Source organism: Heloderma suspectum, chromosome 3 (genome assembly GCF_057233095.1).
Source record: "Heloderma suspectum isolate Gila_16-S chromosome 3, 16-S_ref, whole genome shotgun sequence".
NCBI lineage: Eukaryota > Metazoa > Chordata > Lepidosauria > Squamata > Helodermatidae > Heloderma > Heloderma suspectum.
The window spans coordinates 174,070,283-174,083,532 of NC_139460.1; the positions used below are offsets into that span (position 1 = coordinate 174,070,283).

At 42.7% G+C, this 13,250-nt stretch overlaps 1 protein-coding gene across 5 annotated transcripts in view; it reads left to right on the plus strand.

Annotated features, from left to right (window-relative positions):
- AKAP11 (A-kinase anchoring protein 11) overlaps window positions 1–13,250 on the plus strand; it is a 62,613-nt gene that overhangs the window by 18,730 nt on the left and 30,633 nt on the right. For all 5 annotated transcript variants that reach the window (XM_084844923.1, XM_084844922.1, XM_084844925.1 and 2 more), the window contains 4 exons: window positions 489–599; window positions 1,307–1,351; window positions 7,282–7,416; window positions 7,815–8,079. In XM_084844923.1, coding sequence (XP_084701049.1) covers window positions 489–599; window positions 1,307–1,351; window positions 7,282–7,416; window positions 7,815–8,079 — 556 coding nt within the window. The remainder of the gene's footprint in view (window positions 1–488; window positions 600–1,306; window positions 1,352–7,281; window positions 7,417–7,814; window positions 8,080–13,250) is intronic.

Here is a 13,250-nt window from a genome sequence, read left to right on the forward strand (position 1 = left end):
ATTTGTACCATCCTTAAGGCTAGAAGAAGAACTTATGTCTGAAAATGGTTAGCGTTTCTCCTTCAAACAACCTGAAGTGGGTTTCTCATTCTGGTTTGGCAAAAGTTTATCAGTGTTGATGTTATGGTAAACTATGGTTAGTGCTAAACTGCAAATGGAAAGTGAGCCTACACACAAAAGGAGGAGAAGATTGAGCATGTAAGCCTGAGGCTCATTCTCAATCCTTCAAACAATGGTTGGGGACATGGTCTGGATTTATTTATTTATTACATTTATATCCCACTTTTTTTGAGCCAGAGAGAGAGCACGTATGCATCTAGGTACCTGAGGTAATACTTGAATCCAAACTCCTTGATGCCTCTATTTATAAACAAACTTAAAGTGTAACCTATTGGTTGACCTGTCCTTGGAAACGATATTAAGGTGGCATGATACTGCATACAAAAAGTGTTTTCATTTCCTATTGAGTTAAATGTTCTTTTTTCCAGAGCTTTAGTGAATGTGCACTGCCTCCCATGAAGGCATTGTTGCAAAGTCAAAAAGAATTATGCACAGTGTCAACAGAAGAGTTGAAGGAGGAGCCAGACAATTTCAATGAGGTTTGGCATTGTGCTGATACTTTAGTTTTTTTATACATTTGAAAAATGTTTTTCATTTACAGCCATGTTACCAGATTCTGATTATACGCTGCATTTTAAAGAGAATATAAGCTATTATTGGTTGAACCCTAATAATGCAAACACTGAACATTGTTCTAATGATAAATTAAATCATAAATTGGAGTACAGAACAATTTTCCGGATTACTTTGAAATACATTGTTGCTTAATTGGACAATAGCCTGGTCCCCTGGTGTAGTTCTTCCCTGCTGAATTGCATAGGATAAAGGTTAAGGTTCCCGACCAAAGCACAGCATTATCTCTTTGAACTTGTTTCCCAATGAATTATCTTCCTGTTATTTAAAGGTGTTGTGCAAGTGTGACTGCAGGGATTGAGGAGAGATGCAGAACCATTCCATACTCCTCCTGAATCTCAGTTGCACCACATCTGGCCTTTACATGCTCACCTCACAGAAGGCTATTGAGTGGTCTGCCCCTGTCCAGGGTCTGTATAAGGAAAAGAAATACCCTGTGCTCTGAAAATCCTGGGTGGTATTCATAAGGGAACTAAGTAGTAGTGGACACCTATCCATCTGCTTGTAAAAGGTGTTGACAGGAAGGCCATCTAGCAAAGAAACACTGGGTTATATACTTAAAGCTTTTATATATTTCTGTTCTATATTTTTATAATATATACTTCTATTACAGGTCACATTTCTGTGTTTTGCTGATGAGACAACTGTTGCTCCTAAGGTATAGTACCTGCATAAGAGACTATCGTCAGCTGAGAGTAATTTTTGTTTTATGTAATTCATAATAATTTGGTTTATGATGGAGATCAAATAACACATTCCAGAAGGGCAGCTGACTTGCAGAGCAATCTTATGGGTGAGGAGAGATTCCATGGCAGAGCAACCACTACATCTAAAGCCCTGCACACTCTGATGGAGTGTGTGTGTTGTTTTTCTTCCGCCATCCCATTCCATTGGCACAGTGGGAAGGAATTAACTGTGTCAGTTTCAAGACTGGCATAGCTTTAGGTCCTGTTTGGGATGGGTTGGAGGAACCCCGGGGAGCTTAGGATCCTTTGGCTCCACAGCCTCCTCTGACACCCCCCTGTCCCCAAGAATTCCCCATTTTGATCACTGTTACTGGTGGAACACCACCAGTGGGACAAGTGAAGGCGGCGGAGCTTTCCATTGCTATATTAAAGAGATATCTGGCAGCAGATGTGTCTTCCTGCTGGCAGACCTCCCTCTCTGTTAGCAGAGTGGCACTTCTGCTGTATCCAGTGGCTCCTTAGCCACCCTCACAGAGAGCATAGGATTGGTTTTGTGTAGCAAACTGAGTTGTGTAACACCCAGAGATAAAATAGTAATGCGTTTGGCTGCTGTGTAAAAGCCAAAAGAATTAGTGGTACTAAGTGGGTGTTAACCTTATTTATCATTGTTAGCTCTACAATCCTTAATCTCCTTTTGTAGTATCCCTGTGAGATAGGTCACCACAATTCCCTTTTTCCAGATAGAATCATAGTCTGCTATTGTGACAGCATAGAGAACTGGAAAGGATGAAAAGTCTATTTAGTCTAGTCCACTGCCAAGAGGTAGGACCACATGGAACTTCCACAGATACATCTATAGAATTCTGATCACTGTGTGTCAGAAGCAAGGAGTCAGTGTATTGCAGAGCGGATGCCTTAAGAGCAAATAACACAAGATGGTACATGTAAATAAGCATTCTGCAAAGGCAAACCAAAATTCCATGGTCACAGCTCAACTTAATGATGTGGGCTAGGTGGGAAAAATTCCTTCTAATTCATAAAAATGGCAGTCAGACCTCTTGACTGTGGAAAAAAAAACCCCTTCCCAGATTTATTTATTTACATTTGTATACTGCTCCACATCTAAATCAGATTCCAGAGTGGTGAACATAAAAAGTAAACTAATAAAAACATAAAAAGAATTAAAGCACCATATTATAATTGTTCTTTTAAAAACAGAATAACAATAAGAACTGTGACTGATCAGTTAAAGAATGCTTCCTGGAAAAGAGCTATTTTCAGGAGGTGCCGGAAGTAGCACAATGTTGGAGCCTGCCTGACCTCCAGGGAGAGGGAGTTCCAAACAAAGGAGGCTACCGCACTGAAGGCTTTCTCCTAGTGGACTCCAGTTGGGCCATAGGTCCATGTGGAACCACCACGAACATGCCCTTTGATGACCTCAGTGACTGGGCAGGTTATTAAAGGAGAAGGCACTCTCTCAGATATCCTGGTCCCAAGTTGTTTAGGGCTTTGTACATAAGTACCAGTAGTAAACCTGGCCTGGTAGCAAATTGGTAGCCAGTGCAGTTCCCTCAGCAAAGGAGTTGCATGCTGAAAAGGGACAGCTCCTCACAACAGCCAAGCTGCTGCGTTCTGCACTAGCTCCAGCTTCCAGAGCAGCCTTAAGGGTAGCCCCACATAGAGCTCATTACAGTAATCCTGTCTTGGGGTTACGAATATCTGTACCACTGTGGCCAAACTATCCCTGTCCAGGAGAGGCTGTAGTTGGCAAACCAACCAAAGCTGGGAAAAGGCACTCCAAGCCACCATGGCCACTTGGGCCTCCAGTGATGATGGATCTAGGAGTACCCCCAAACTACACACCTGATCTTTCAGAAGCAGTGCAACTCCATCCAGAAGAGGCAATGAACCTATCTCCCAGGCTCGGGAACCACTCACCCACAGGGCTTCCATCTTGCCAGGATTCAGCCTTAGTTTATTGGTCCTCATCTAGCCCATTAAGTCCAGGACTTACGCAGCCTCTCCTGATTCAGAGGAGAAATATATTCACAGGGAAATAGAGCTGTATGTCATCAGCGTACTGATGGCACTTGGCTCCAAATCCCCTAATGACCACTCCCAGTGGCTTCATATAGATGTTAAACAACATTGGGGACAAGGTGGTACCCTGAGGAACCCCATAACTCAATTGCCAAGGGGCCAAGGAATGGTCACCCAATGTTACTGTTTGAAATTGACCCTGCAGGTAGGACTGGAAGCCCTGTAACACAGTGCCCCCAATGCCCATCCCATGGAGTTGATCCAAGAGGATACCATGTTAGATGGTATCAAAAGCTGATGGAAGATCAAGTAGAATTAACAGCGTTGCACTCCCCCTGTTCCTCTCTCGATAAAGGTCATCCATCAGGGCCACCAAGGCTGATTCAGTCCTATAACCAGGTCAAAACCCAGACTGGAATGGGTCTAGATAATCACTATCCTCCCAAGAGTGCCTGCAGTTGTCCTTTACAACTGTCTCCAATACCTTCCCTAAGAAAAGGGTATTTGCAACTGGGCAGCAGTTGTCTAATACCATTGGGACCAGAGTAGGCTTCTTCAGGAGTGGTTGTGCTACTGCCTCCTTAAAGACAGCAGGGACCACCCCTTCCCATAGACAAGCATTCACCACACTCTTGACCCACCTGGTCATACCCCCTCAGCTAGCGTTTATTAGCTAGGAGGGGCAAGGATCAAGAAGGCACATCATCGGTTGTATTGCTGCAAGTACCTTGTCCAAGTTATCAGGCTGCAGCAACTGAAACTGATTCCACAAAATTGGGCAGATGGTGGTGTCAGACACCTCGACTGGAACTGCGCTAACAACGGTGTCAAGTTTGCTGAGGAGACAAGCGATTTTGTCCTCAATGCGATGCAAAAACTTCACAGCGGGCCCTTGAGGGGACCAGGGCCCCATTCGCTGGGGAGAGTGTTAACAACCCCCAGACCACCCAAAAGAGCTCCGCTACTTGGACAGCTACTTGAGGATGCAATGGAAGCAGCAAGAGCAGCTTTCTTTGGTGCCTGCACCGCCATGCAATAGGCACGATTATGTGCTCTAGAGCGTGCTTGGTCATCTGCGCCTCCAGTTTTGCCCCATTTGCACTCTAGCCAATGTCTCAGTATACCAAGGAGCAGAGTGGGCTCCACAGTGCTGGAGAGGGCACTCAAGTGCAATCGTTCCACAGTGAGACTAGATCTAGCCTCAGCTAGATCGCCAGCTTTTTCCACTGGAAAATCCCCAAGAGCATTCAGAAATCCATTAGATTCCATCAGTCTCCTGGGGCAGACCATCCGAATGTGTTCCCCCACCAGGATGGAAGAAATGCCATAAGTTAAAATCCAGATGTACTAGGTCACTCGGGAGCAATCCAACATAACAGTAAATATGGTTTACATAGTGGGAGCAGGGTGCTATATGCTCCCTTTCTCTCCATCCTTCCCTCTTGTATGCAGAATCCCCCCCCCCCCCATGTTTTGGTCTTATATCTGACTATTGCTAGCCATGATTAAAGACATTCCTAAATGCCAATTCAAAACCCTTTCTTAAACCCAAGTTCTGAATTGGTGTCTAGGAGTGCTCTTAACCATGATAAGTAACAGAAACTGTCCTAACATCAAGCTATGGTGGTGATTTGTGTGCAAGAGGGAAATGGTGGATTAGGGTTTTTATTAGTTTTTCATCTGCACCTGGACTTTGTGATTATATGGCTAGAACAGGATTTGGATACAGACTGAGAACACTGCTGACAGGATCATGCTGGCAATACATGGCTTTGTACTATTATGAAAACCATTTTTAAACATTCTTAGCTTATGGAATATTAACATTAATTTGTTTTAAACATGTTTATCCTGCTCTTTAGTCAAAAAGGCTCCCAGAGGGGCTTACAAAGATCCCAGGTTCAATCCCCAGCATCTCCAGGTAGGGCTAGGAAAGAAATCCAACAAAACTCCAGAGAGCCGCTGCCCATCAGTGTTTACAATATTGGCCTAGACGGACCAATGATCTGACCTCAGTGTAGGGCCATTTCCTATGTTCCTATCAGTACTAAGGCAGTCCCTGTCTTAGGCTTACAGTCTAAAAGACCTATCGCATCAGGAAAAGGGATCGGGGGAAGGAAGCGAAAATGCAAGCTCAGGCCCCAGCCCTCAAAGTGAGGCCGCACAGAGGGCCCATTTTGATACTGTGTGGATGACAGGGAAGCTGCAGTAGTTTGCGGCTCCCTCCTACAATGTTGGGGCTATCTCAGAAGCCCTGGACTACATAAGAGGAGCCATGCTGAGGACTCTTTCCACATGGAGTTTTTGACATTAGCACAGAAACATGCATGCTGCAGCAGGTCCATGTGGATAACTTCAGAAGCAGTGCCAAAACTGGTGTAGTTATCAGCTTATGATTGTAAACACTAAAAATGTGTTAAGGTGCCTTTTGGGATTTAAAGTGCCCTTTTCACAGTTTTTTTAGGAGTCAGAAAATTACTTTCCTTAAAGCAGGGGTGGGCAGCTTGTGGCCCTCCAGATGTTTTTGGCCTACAACTCCCATTATCCCTCACTATCCCTCACAGCATAGTCCTAGGCTATGCTGGCTAGGACTGATGGGAGTTGTAGGCCAAAACACCCCTGCCGTAAGGGACTAACCCTGCCTCCAGATGGCATTCACCTTGGCCTTCTGAGTTGGCAGCTTAAATTCCATTACTAAATATGTCTGTAGATTTTTCTCTGCTAAAGTTCTCCTGAACAATGAGAAGCAGTGTTGTCACATTACAGTTCAATGCTCCCACTTTTAAGCAGGCACTTAAGACAATTTTATTTCAGAAGACATTTTTCATTAAGGCTATTTAGGATTTGTTGCTTTATTCTGTCTGCTTTCTATTGTTTCAATTATCAGCTCTTTTATTATATTTTAAATTATTGTATTGTTGTAAGCTGCCCTGTATCTGCATTGTGGAGAAAGGCAGGATATAAATGTTAATGGGCTGGATCCAGATTTAGTCATACTTAGATTAGACCTACTGATATCAATGGATTGTATCCAATACTAGCCTGCCCAGTCACTGAGGTCATCAGACGAACTCCTGGTGGTTTTGCATGAACCTGCTGTCCGTTTAGAATCCACTCAGAATAAATCCTTTAATGTATTGGCTCCCTCTCTATGGAACTCCATGCCCATTGATGTCAGGCAGGAACCAACACTGTTTCATTTTTTGTGCTTGCTGAAAACATTTTATTTAAACAAGTCTTTCCTGACTAACCAGCCACAGTTTAATTGGCATTATTGGATCTTAAAGGTTTTAATTCTGTAATAGGATGATGATGATGATTTTGCTCCCCCATTTATTCTTCACCGCTTGGATATTTTATTGGATGTACAGCAGAATATAAATCTTGTAAATAAATAATTACGTTAGCCCCTCCCAGCAACAGAATCGTTTCCATCATTGGAATAGGAAGGGAGCAATTTCCCCCTACAGTCCACTGCACACCCCTAAAATCTGCTCCAAAGGGGTTGGGAACCCTCTGGAGCAGATTTTGGGCAGGTGCAGGGGCTGCAGGAGAAAGTAGAAGAAGGATAAGTCCCATTGCCCCAGTAAAAGTCCATTTGTGCAATGTTGGATTTCACCCAATGGGAAATCCAACTTAAGTCCTATTGTTTGGAATGGATCTCCTTTAAGTATGGGTCTGCTCTAACCCATTATGAATAAATAGCTAGAATTCCTTATAAATAAATGGGATTCCTGTACTGCGGGAAACTGAAAGAAAAAACTGGTAGGTTCAATTTGCCAGTGGTCCTCTGTGCCTCATATAAAAAGATCGTTTCCCTAGAATGAATGTATTATTCTCAGGTGTGCTGTGTTTGGTTTAGGAATTGGCGGCCATGTCTGTAGAGCTCCCAGATCTTCTGAAATCGCTCCACCTGTGCAGTTTACATGAAAATGAAGTTATATTTCTAAAAGATAAACATAAACCATTGGAGACTAGTGATGTTCTTAAAGAAAAGGTAAGAGAGTTAAGCTTTTTGTATGATAATTTAATGTATGATTGGCAGGGGTGGTACTAGTTACCGAAAAGACCTGGGGCTCAGGCCTATAGGACAAAAATTTGACTCCAGGGTATCTATGTATATCAGTCCATGCTACAAATTAAAAAAAAGATGTGATTTGGCTTAAGTGCACACACTGGGAGTGTTTGGCTAAAAAGGTCTTTGAAACAAAGTTTTACGTTTTCATCATGGAAAACTGCCCGTAGTATTTCCCACAGTAAATTCAGGGAATATGCTTTCTATTCTGGCAAAACTATAAGCAGAAACTTCACATTATAACCTTAACAATGATTTTAGAATGAGAAGATGAGTAAATATCGTTAAATTACATAATCTTTTTTTTCTCTTTTTACAAGAATTACCCTTCACGAATACTATGTGTGATGAGATTGTCTCCTTCATTTCCAAGGCTCAGAGTTGATTCCATATTTACTTTGCTGAGCAAATATGCTGCTGGTATAAGATGTACCATGGACTTGTACTCATTGCAGAAGCACCTATCAGACATGTCCCACACAGAGGATGACGATACTAATCAGTCAGTGTCATCAATTGAGGATGATTTCGTTACTGCTTTAGAGCATTTAGATGAAGATGAGCCGACAAAGATGATAAACTCTGGTTAGTGTTCCTGCAGTATTGTGACAGCTTAAATAGCTTGGAGTTATAGTTTGGACTTTGCAATGTATGTTTAAAGGGATTGTATACTGTAGTTAACTTTAATTTAGCAAAATATTTGCATTTTTTTAATGGCTTCCATATACACATGCGCGCACGTGCACACACACACACACACACACACATCCTTAACCCTCCATCAATAGAAAAATTAACTATACCAAGTTATATCAGGGTCAGGTATACCCCAAGAAAGCCATACAAATAAAATACCTGGTGAAAGTTATTAAGTATAACACCATTTGCAAGTAAAATGATCATGCCTTTATTTGAAACCTTTCCTTTTCCAATATATTTGCCCATTAATCAACAAGGTCACTAATACACCACAACGTAAAGTGCAAAAACTTACACCAACAGTATGTGGGATCTAATTGATCCCACAGCTTTTTATAATTTAAAACAACATATTGTGCCATTAACATAAATATAAATGTTCAACTTCAGCAAAGCATTCAACAAAGTGCCCCATGATATCCTGATGAGCAAACTAGCTCAAAGTGGGCTAGATGAAACAACAGTCTGGTGGATCCACAGTTGGCTACAGAATCGGACTCAAAGAGTGCTTCTCAATGGGACCTTCTCAAACTGGGGAGAGGTAATGAGCAGGGTACCACAGGGCTCAGTCCTGGGCCCAGTGCTCTTCAACATTTTTATTAATGACTTGGAGGAGGAGGTGCAGGGAATGCTGATCAGATTTGCAGATGACACAAAATTGGGCGGGATAGCTAATACTTTGGAGGACAGAAACAAAATTCAAAGTGATCTGCATAGACTGGAGTGCTGGGCAGAAAACAACAGAATGAAATATAATAGGGATAAATGCCAAGTTCTGCACCTAGGAAAAAGAAACCAAATGCACAGTTACAAGATGGGGGATATGTGGCTCAACAACACGACAAGCGAGAAGGATGTTGGAACTGTTGTCGATCACAAGCTGAATATGAGCCAACAATGTGATGTGGCTGCAAAAAAGGCAAATGCTCTTTTGGGTTGCATTAATAGAAGCATAGCTTCCAAATCCAGGGAAGTCCTAGTTCTCCTCTACTCAGCACTGGTTAGGCCTCATCTGGAGTACTGTGTCCAGTTCTGGGCACCACACTTTAAGAAGGATGCAGACAAGCTGGAGAGGGTTCAGAGGAGGGCAACAAAGATGATCAGGGGACTGGAAACAAAGCCGTATGAAAGAACTGGGCATGTTTAGCCTTGAGAAGAGAAGACTGAGGGGAGATATGATAGCACTCTTCAAGTACTTGAAAGGTTGTCACAGAGAGGAAGGCCAGGATCTCTTCTCGATCATCCCAGAATGCAGGACATGGAATAATGGGCTCAAGTGACAGGAAGCCAGATTCCTCCTGAACATCAGGAAAAAATTCCTGACTGTTAGAGCAATACGACAATGGAACCAAATACCTAAGGAGGTAATGGGCTCTCCCACACTGGAGGCATTCAAGATGAGGCTGGACAACCATCTGTCAGGGATGCTATGATTTGGATTACTGCATTGAGCAGGGGGTTGGACTTGATGCTCTTATAGACCCCTTCCAACCCTACTATTCTATGATTCTATGATTCTAATTATAATAGTTGCACAAGTATAACAGTGCAATAATCATGAATTGCGAATTACCAGTTACAGCAACAAACCTCACATTCCTTGCAACCACAAGGCATGCTATCTGAGCAGCCTGTGCACAAACTCCATATTCGACAACTGCAGGAGTAGAACAGGCCAGTTACATGAAGCACATCATGGTTGTGATTTTCTGTCATTGTATCAACTGCAGAGATGACACCTTGGTGTCAGCAGTGGCAGACCCTACCAGTTCCAAGGCTGTTTATTTCAACATCCCAAGCAAGCCGGCTATGTCCCTCAAACACAGGATCAAACACAGTGTTTGATTATCTCTAGACCCAGGTATACTAGTAAGAGACATCTTTTGGGATGTTCACGCTATTGTGGGTTGTTCAGCTTCCAAAGAATATAGGCATTTAAAGAAGTGGGGGCAGTAATGACCACCATTTCTTTTGTATATTTACTGCAAGCCTCTAAGAGAACTTTCGTTTATGGGGTGGCATATGAATGTTCTAAATAAACAAACAAATAAAATGTGTTTAGAAGTACACGGGAAGACCCTCTCTTCTACACCATCTTTAGTGTTACTATAATAATGAATGATCTCAGGTTAAAATTTGTTGTCTGAGATTGCTACACCTTTATGCATTGAAAAAAGGGGGATCACTGTCCTTTCTTTGGTACATAATTAAAAATTGTCAGATATTTTTTCAAACCTCAAAATGCTACTGTTTACATGTCTGGATTTGTGGGCAGGGCACGCTGGGGGAATTTCTGGTTTTGGGGAGGGGTGTTTTTTTCAATGTGCCAATGAGAGCCATGTTTTTCTTAGCTTATTCCCTAGCTAGTGGCACACTGGTGAAAAAGCTGTCAGTTGTTAACATTCACGTGGAACCCTGTAAATGTGGTGTTGTTTTATCAACCACTACCTATCATAGAGTCCAAGCTGCTGGGACACCTGTATGTCAGCATAATAAATATATGATGTTTTGGAATTGCAACACAAGTAGAATTTTATGTCTTATTTTGTTGTTTTCAATGACATATACTGCCTTATTTGACAGTGCTGAATTGCACTAAATGCTTATCTGTTGTAACATTCTTACATTTTATTGAGCACTGTAGGAGAGTCTCACAGCTGCAGCCAAAATGACCCCAAAAGAAAAATTAGTACATTTTGCACACAATGAAAAACCAGTTTTTCTGGATCACAAAGAAGGTTCTGAGTGTGTGTGTGTGTGTGGGGGGGAGTTTTTAAAAATCAGGTTTGTTAAGGGTTTTTTTGTAACACACTCTGTTTGGTTACATTAAGGAAAATTCGTCTATTATGAAAATAGACAAAATACTGTTTTTTCACCCACTGTGCTCCTTTCTCAGACAAAATAGAACTGGTTCTGATCTAAACCTGAGGAATAACTAATAACTTTAAACAACATTTGGCAGGGTCAATTTTCCCTCCAGCACCTTATGTGAATGGCTTTTCAGTTGTCCCAGTCAATCTGATTGGGGTAGAATTGACTCCAAAAGTTGTAAGACTAAAAACGTCAATTTTTCTCTAAATTAAGGAGAGTCAGCCCTGAAATACCACATGAGAATTCACATCCCATCATGGTTGAGGGCTAGCTGGAACATGAAGTTGTGGAAGACTGGCACAAAAGTTTTATTAATTCTTTTCAGTATTGTCAGGGTTAATTTGACCCCACCTGTTGATGGAGGGTTAAGCAATACTGTCCCCTGCAATTAAGAGTTCTTTCAGCTTGAAACGTGTCTAATTTTATTGAATGCCCCTCTAATACAATCTCATTTACTATACTTGCTCAAATCTCCTGTTGTATTTGTATGTTTTTCAAAATTAATTTTATATAATGTCTGGCTTCAGACTTCATTCTTTTTCATGAAATACCAGTTTGTGATTGCATAAATCTGAGATGTCCCTGGAGTAGAACACAAGCTGCCAATCTGTTATTATTCCCCCAACTTTTCCAGTTCCCCAACCCCTCCTCCCCTGTTATCCCTCTACTCTCCAAAATGCCATTCCCCCTTCCTTTCCTGGCCATTGATGGCAGGAGGGAAAGAGTTCTTCCTGCCCCCCTGTTGGTCTGATACATTGGGCTGGTTTGCATGATCAAACAGCCCATTAAGCCTATTCGAGGCTTATTTAAGCGTATTTATGCCATGGTGGGGTGGGTTGTGGTACATGCCGGTTCCTGCTGGTGGCCATTTTGAATACTGAAGCCACATCTTGTCGTGTTGTCCAAACCCAGGTTGTGGGGGTTGTGCAAGGGTTAAACAACCTTGTATAACCCACTGCCTGTTCTAGGGTTATGTGGGGGTTGTTTAACCCTCACACAACCCCCACCACCCACGTTCAGTCAGCTTGACAAGCTGTGCCCATGGCTTGAGTATTCAAAAACTGGCACATGCAGCAGCTCACTGTGGCTTAAACAAGCCATGGTGGGGAGTGGTGATCATATGAAGCAGATCATTGCATAGCTGTGCAGGAGGGTGACAAAAAATGGTGGGGGAAAGGAACCAGATCTCCCTGCGTCCCACCACTGCTCTCACTGCTGCTGCTACTAGCCAGACTTATTTATTTATTTATTTAATTTCTGTACCGCCCAATAGCCGAAGCTCTCTGGGCGGTTTACAAAAATTAAAACCAAACACACAATAAAACAATTTAAAATATATAGAACATTAAAACCACAATATAACAATACAACCACAATAAAATCTAGCAGCAGTGCAGGAGTTTAAAATACAGATTTAAAACAGCAAAGCTAAAAATTTAGAAAGTTAAAATGCTAAAATGCCTGGGAAAATAAAAAGGTCTTCACCTGGCGCCGAAAGGAATACAATGTAGGCGCCAGGCGAACCTCACTAGGGAGCTCATTCCAGAGCCGGGGTGCCACAGCAGAAAAAGCCCTCCTCCTAGTAGCCACCCACCTCACTTCCTTTGGCAGGGGCTCATGGAGAAGGGCCACTGACAATGATCTTATGGTCCGGGCAGGCACATATGGGAGGAGGCTATCCTTCAGGTAACCTGGCCCCAAGCCACTAAGGGCTTTAAATGTTAACACCAGCACTTTGAATCGGGCCCGGAAATGGACTGGCAGCCAGTGCAGCTGGAAAAGTACTGGCGTAATATGAGCTCACAGGCCAGTCCCTGTTAACAATCTTGTTGCCCTATTTTGGACCAGCTGAAGTTTCCAGACCGTTTTCAAAGGCAGCCCCACGTATAACGCATTGCAGTAATCCAGACGAGAAGTTATCAGAGCATGGATAACTGTAGCTAGGCTATCTCTGTCCAGATAAGGGCGTAGTTGGTATACCAGCCTAAGCTGATAAAAAGTGCTCCGTGCCACTGAGTTCACCTGTGCCTCAAGTGACAGTTCTGGATCCAAGAGCACCCCCAAACTACGAACCTGATGCTTTAGGGGGAGTGCAACCCCCTCCAGAACAGGTTGAATACCACCTAGCTGGGCAGAAGAACCACCCGCTAACAGTACCTCCGTCTTGTCTGGATTGAGTTTCAGTT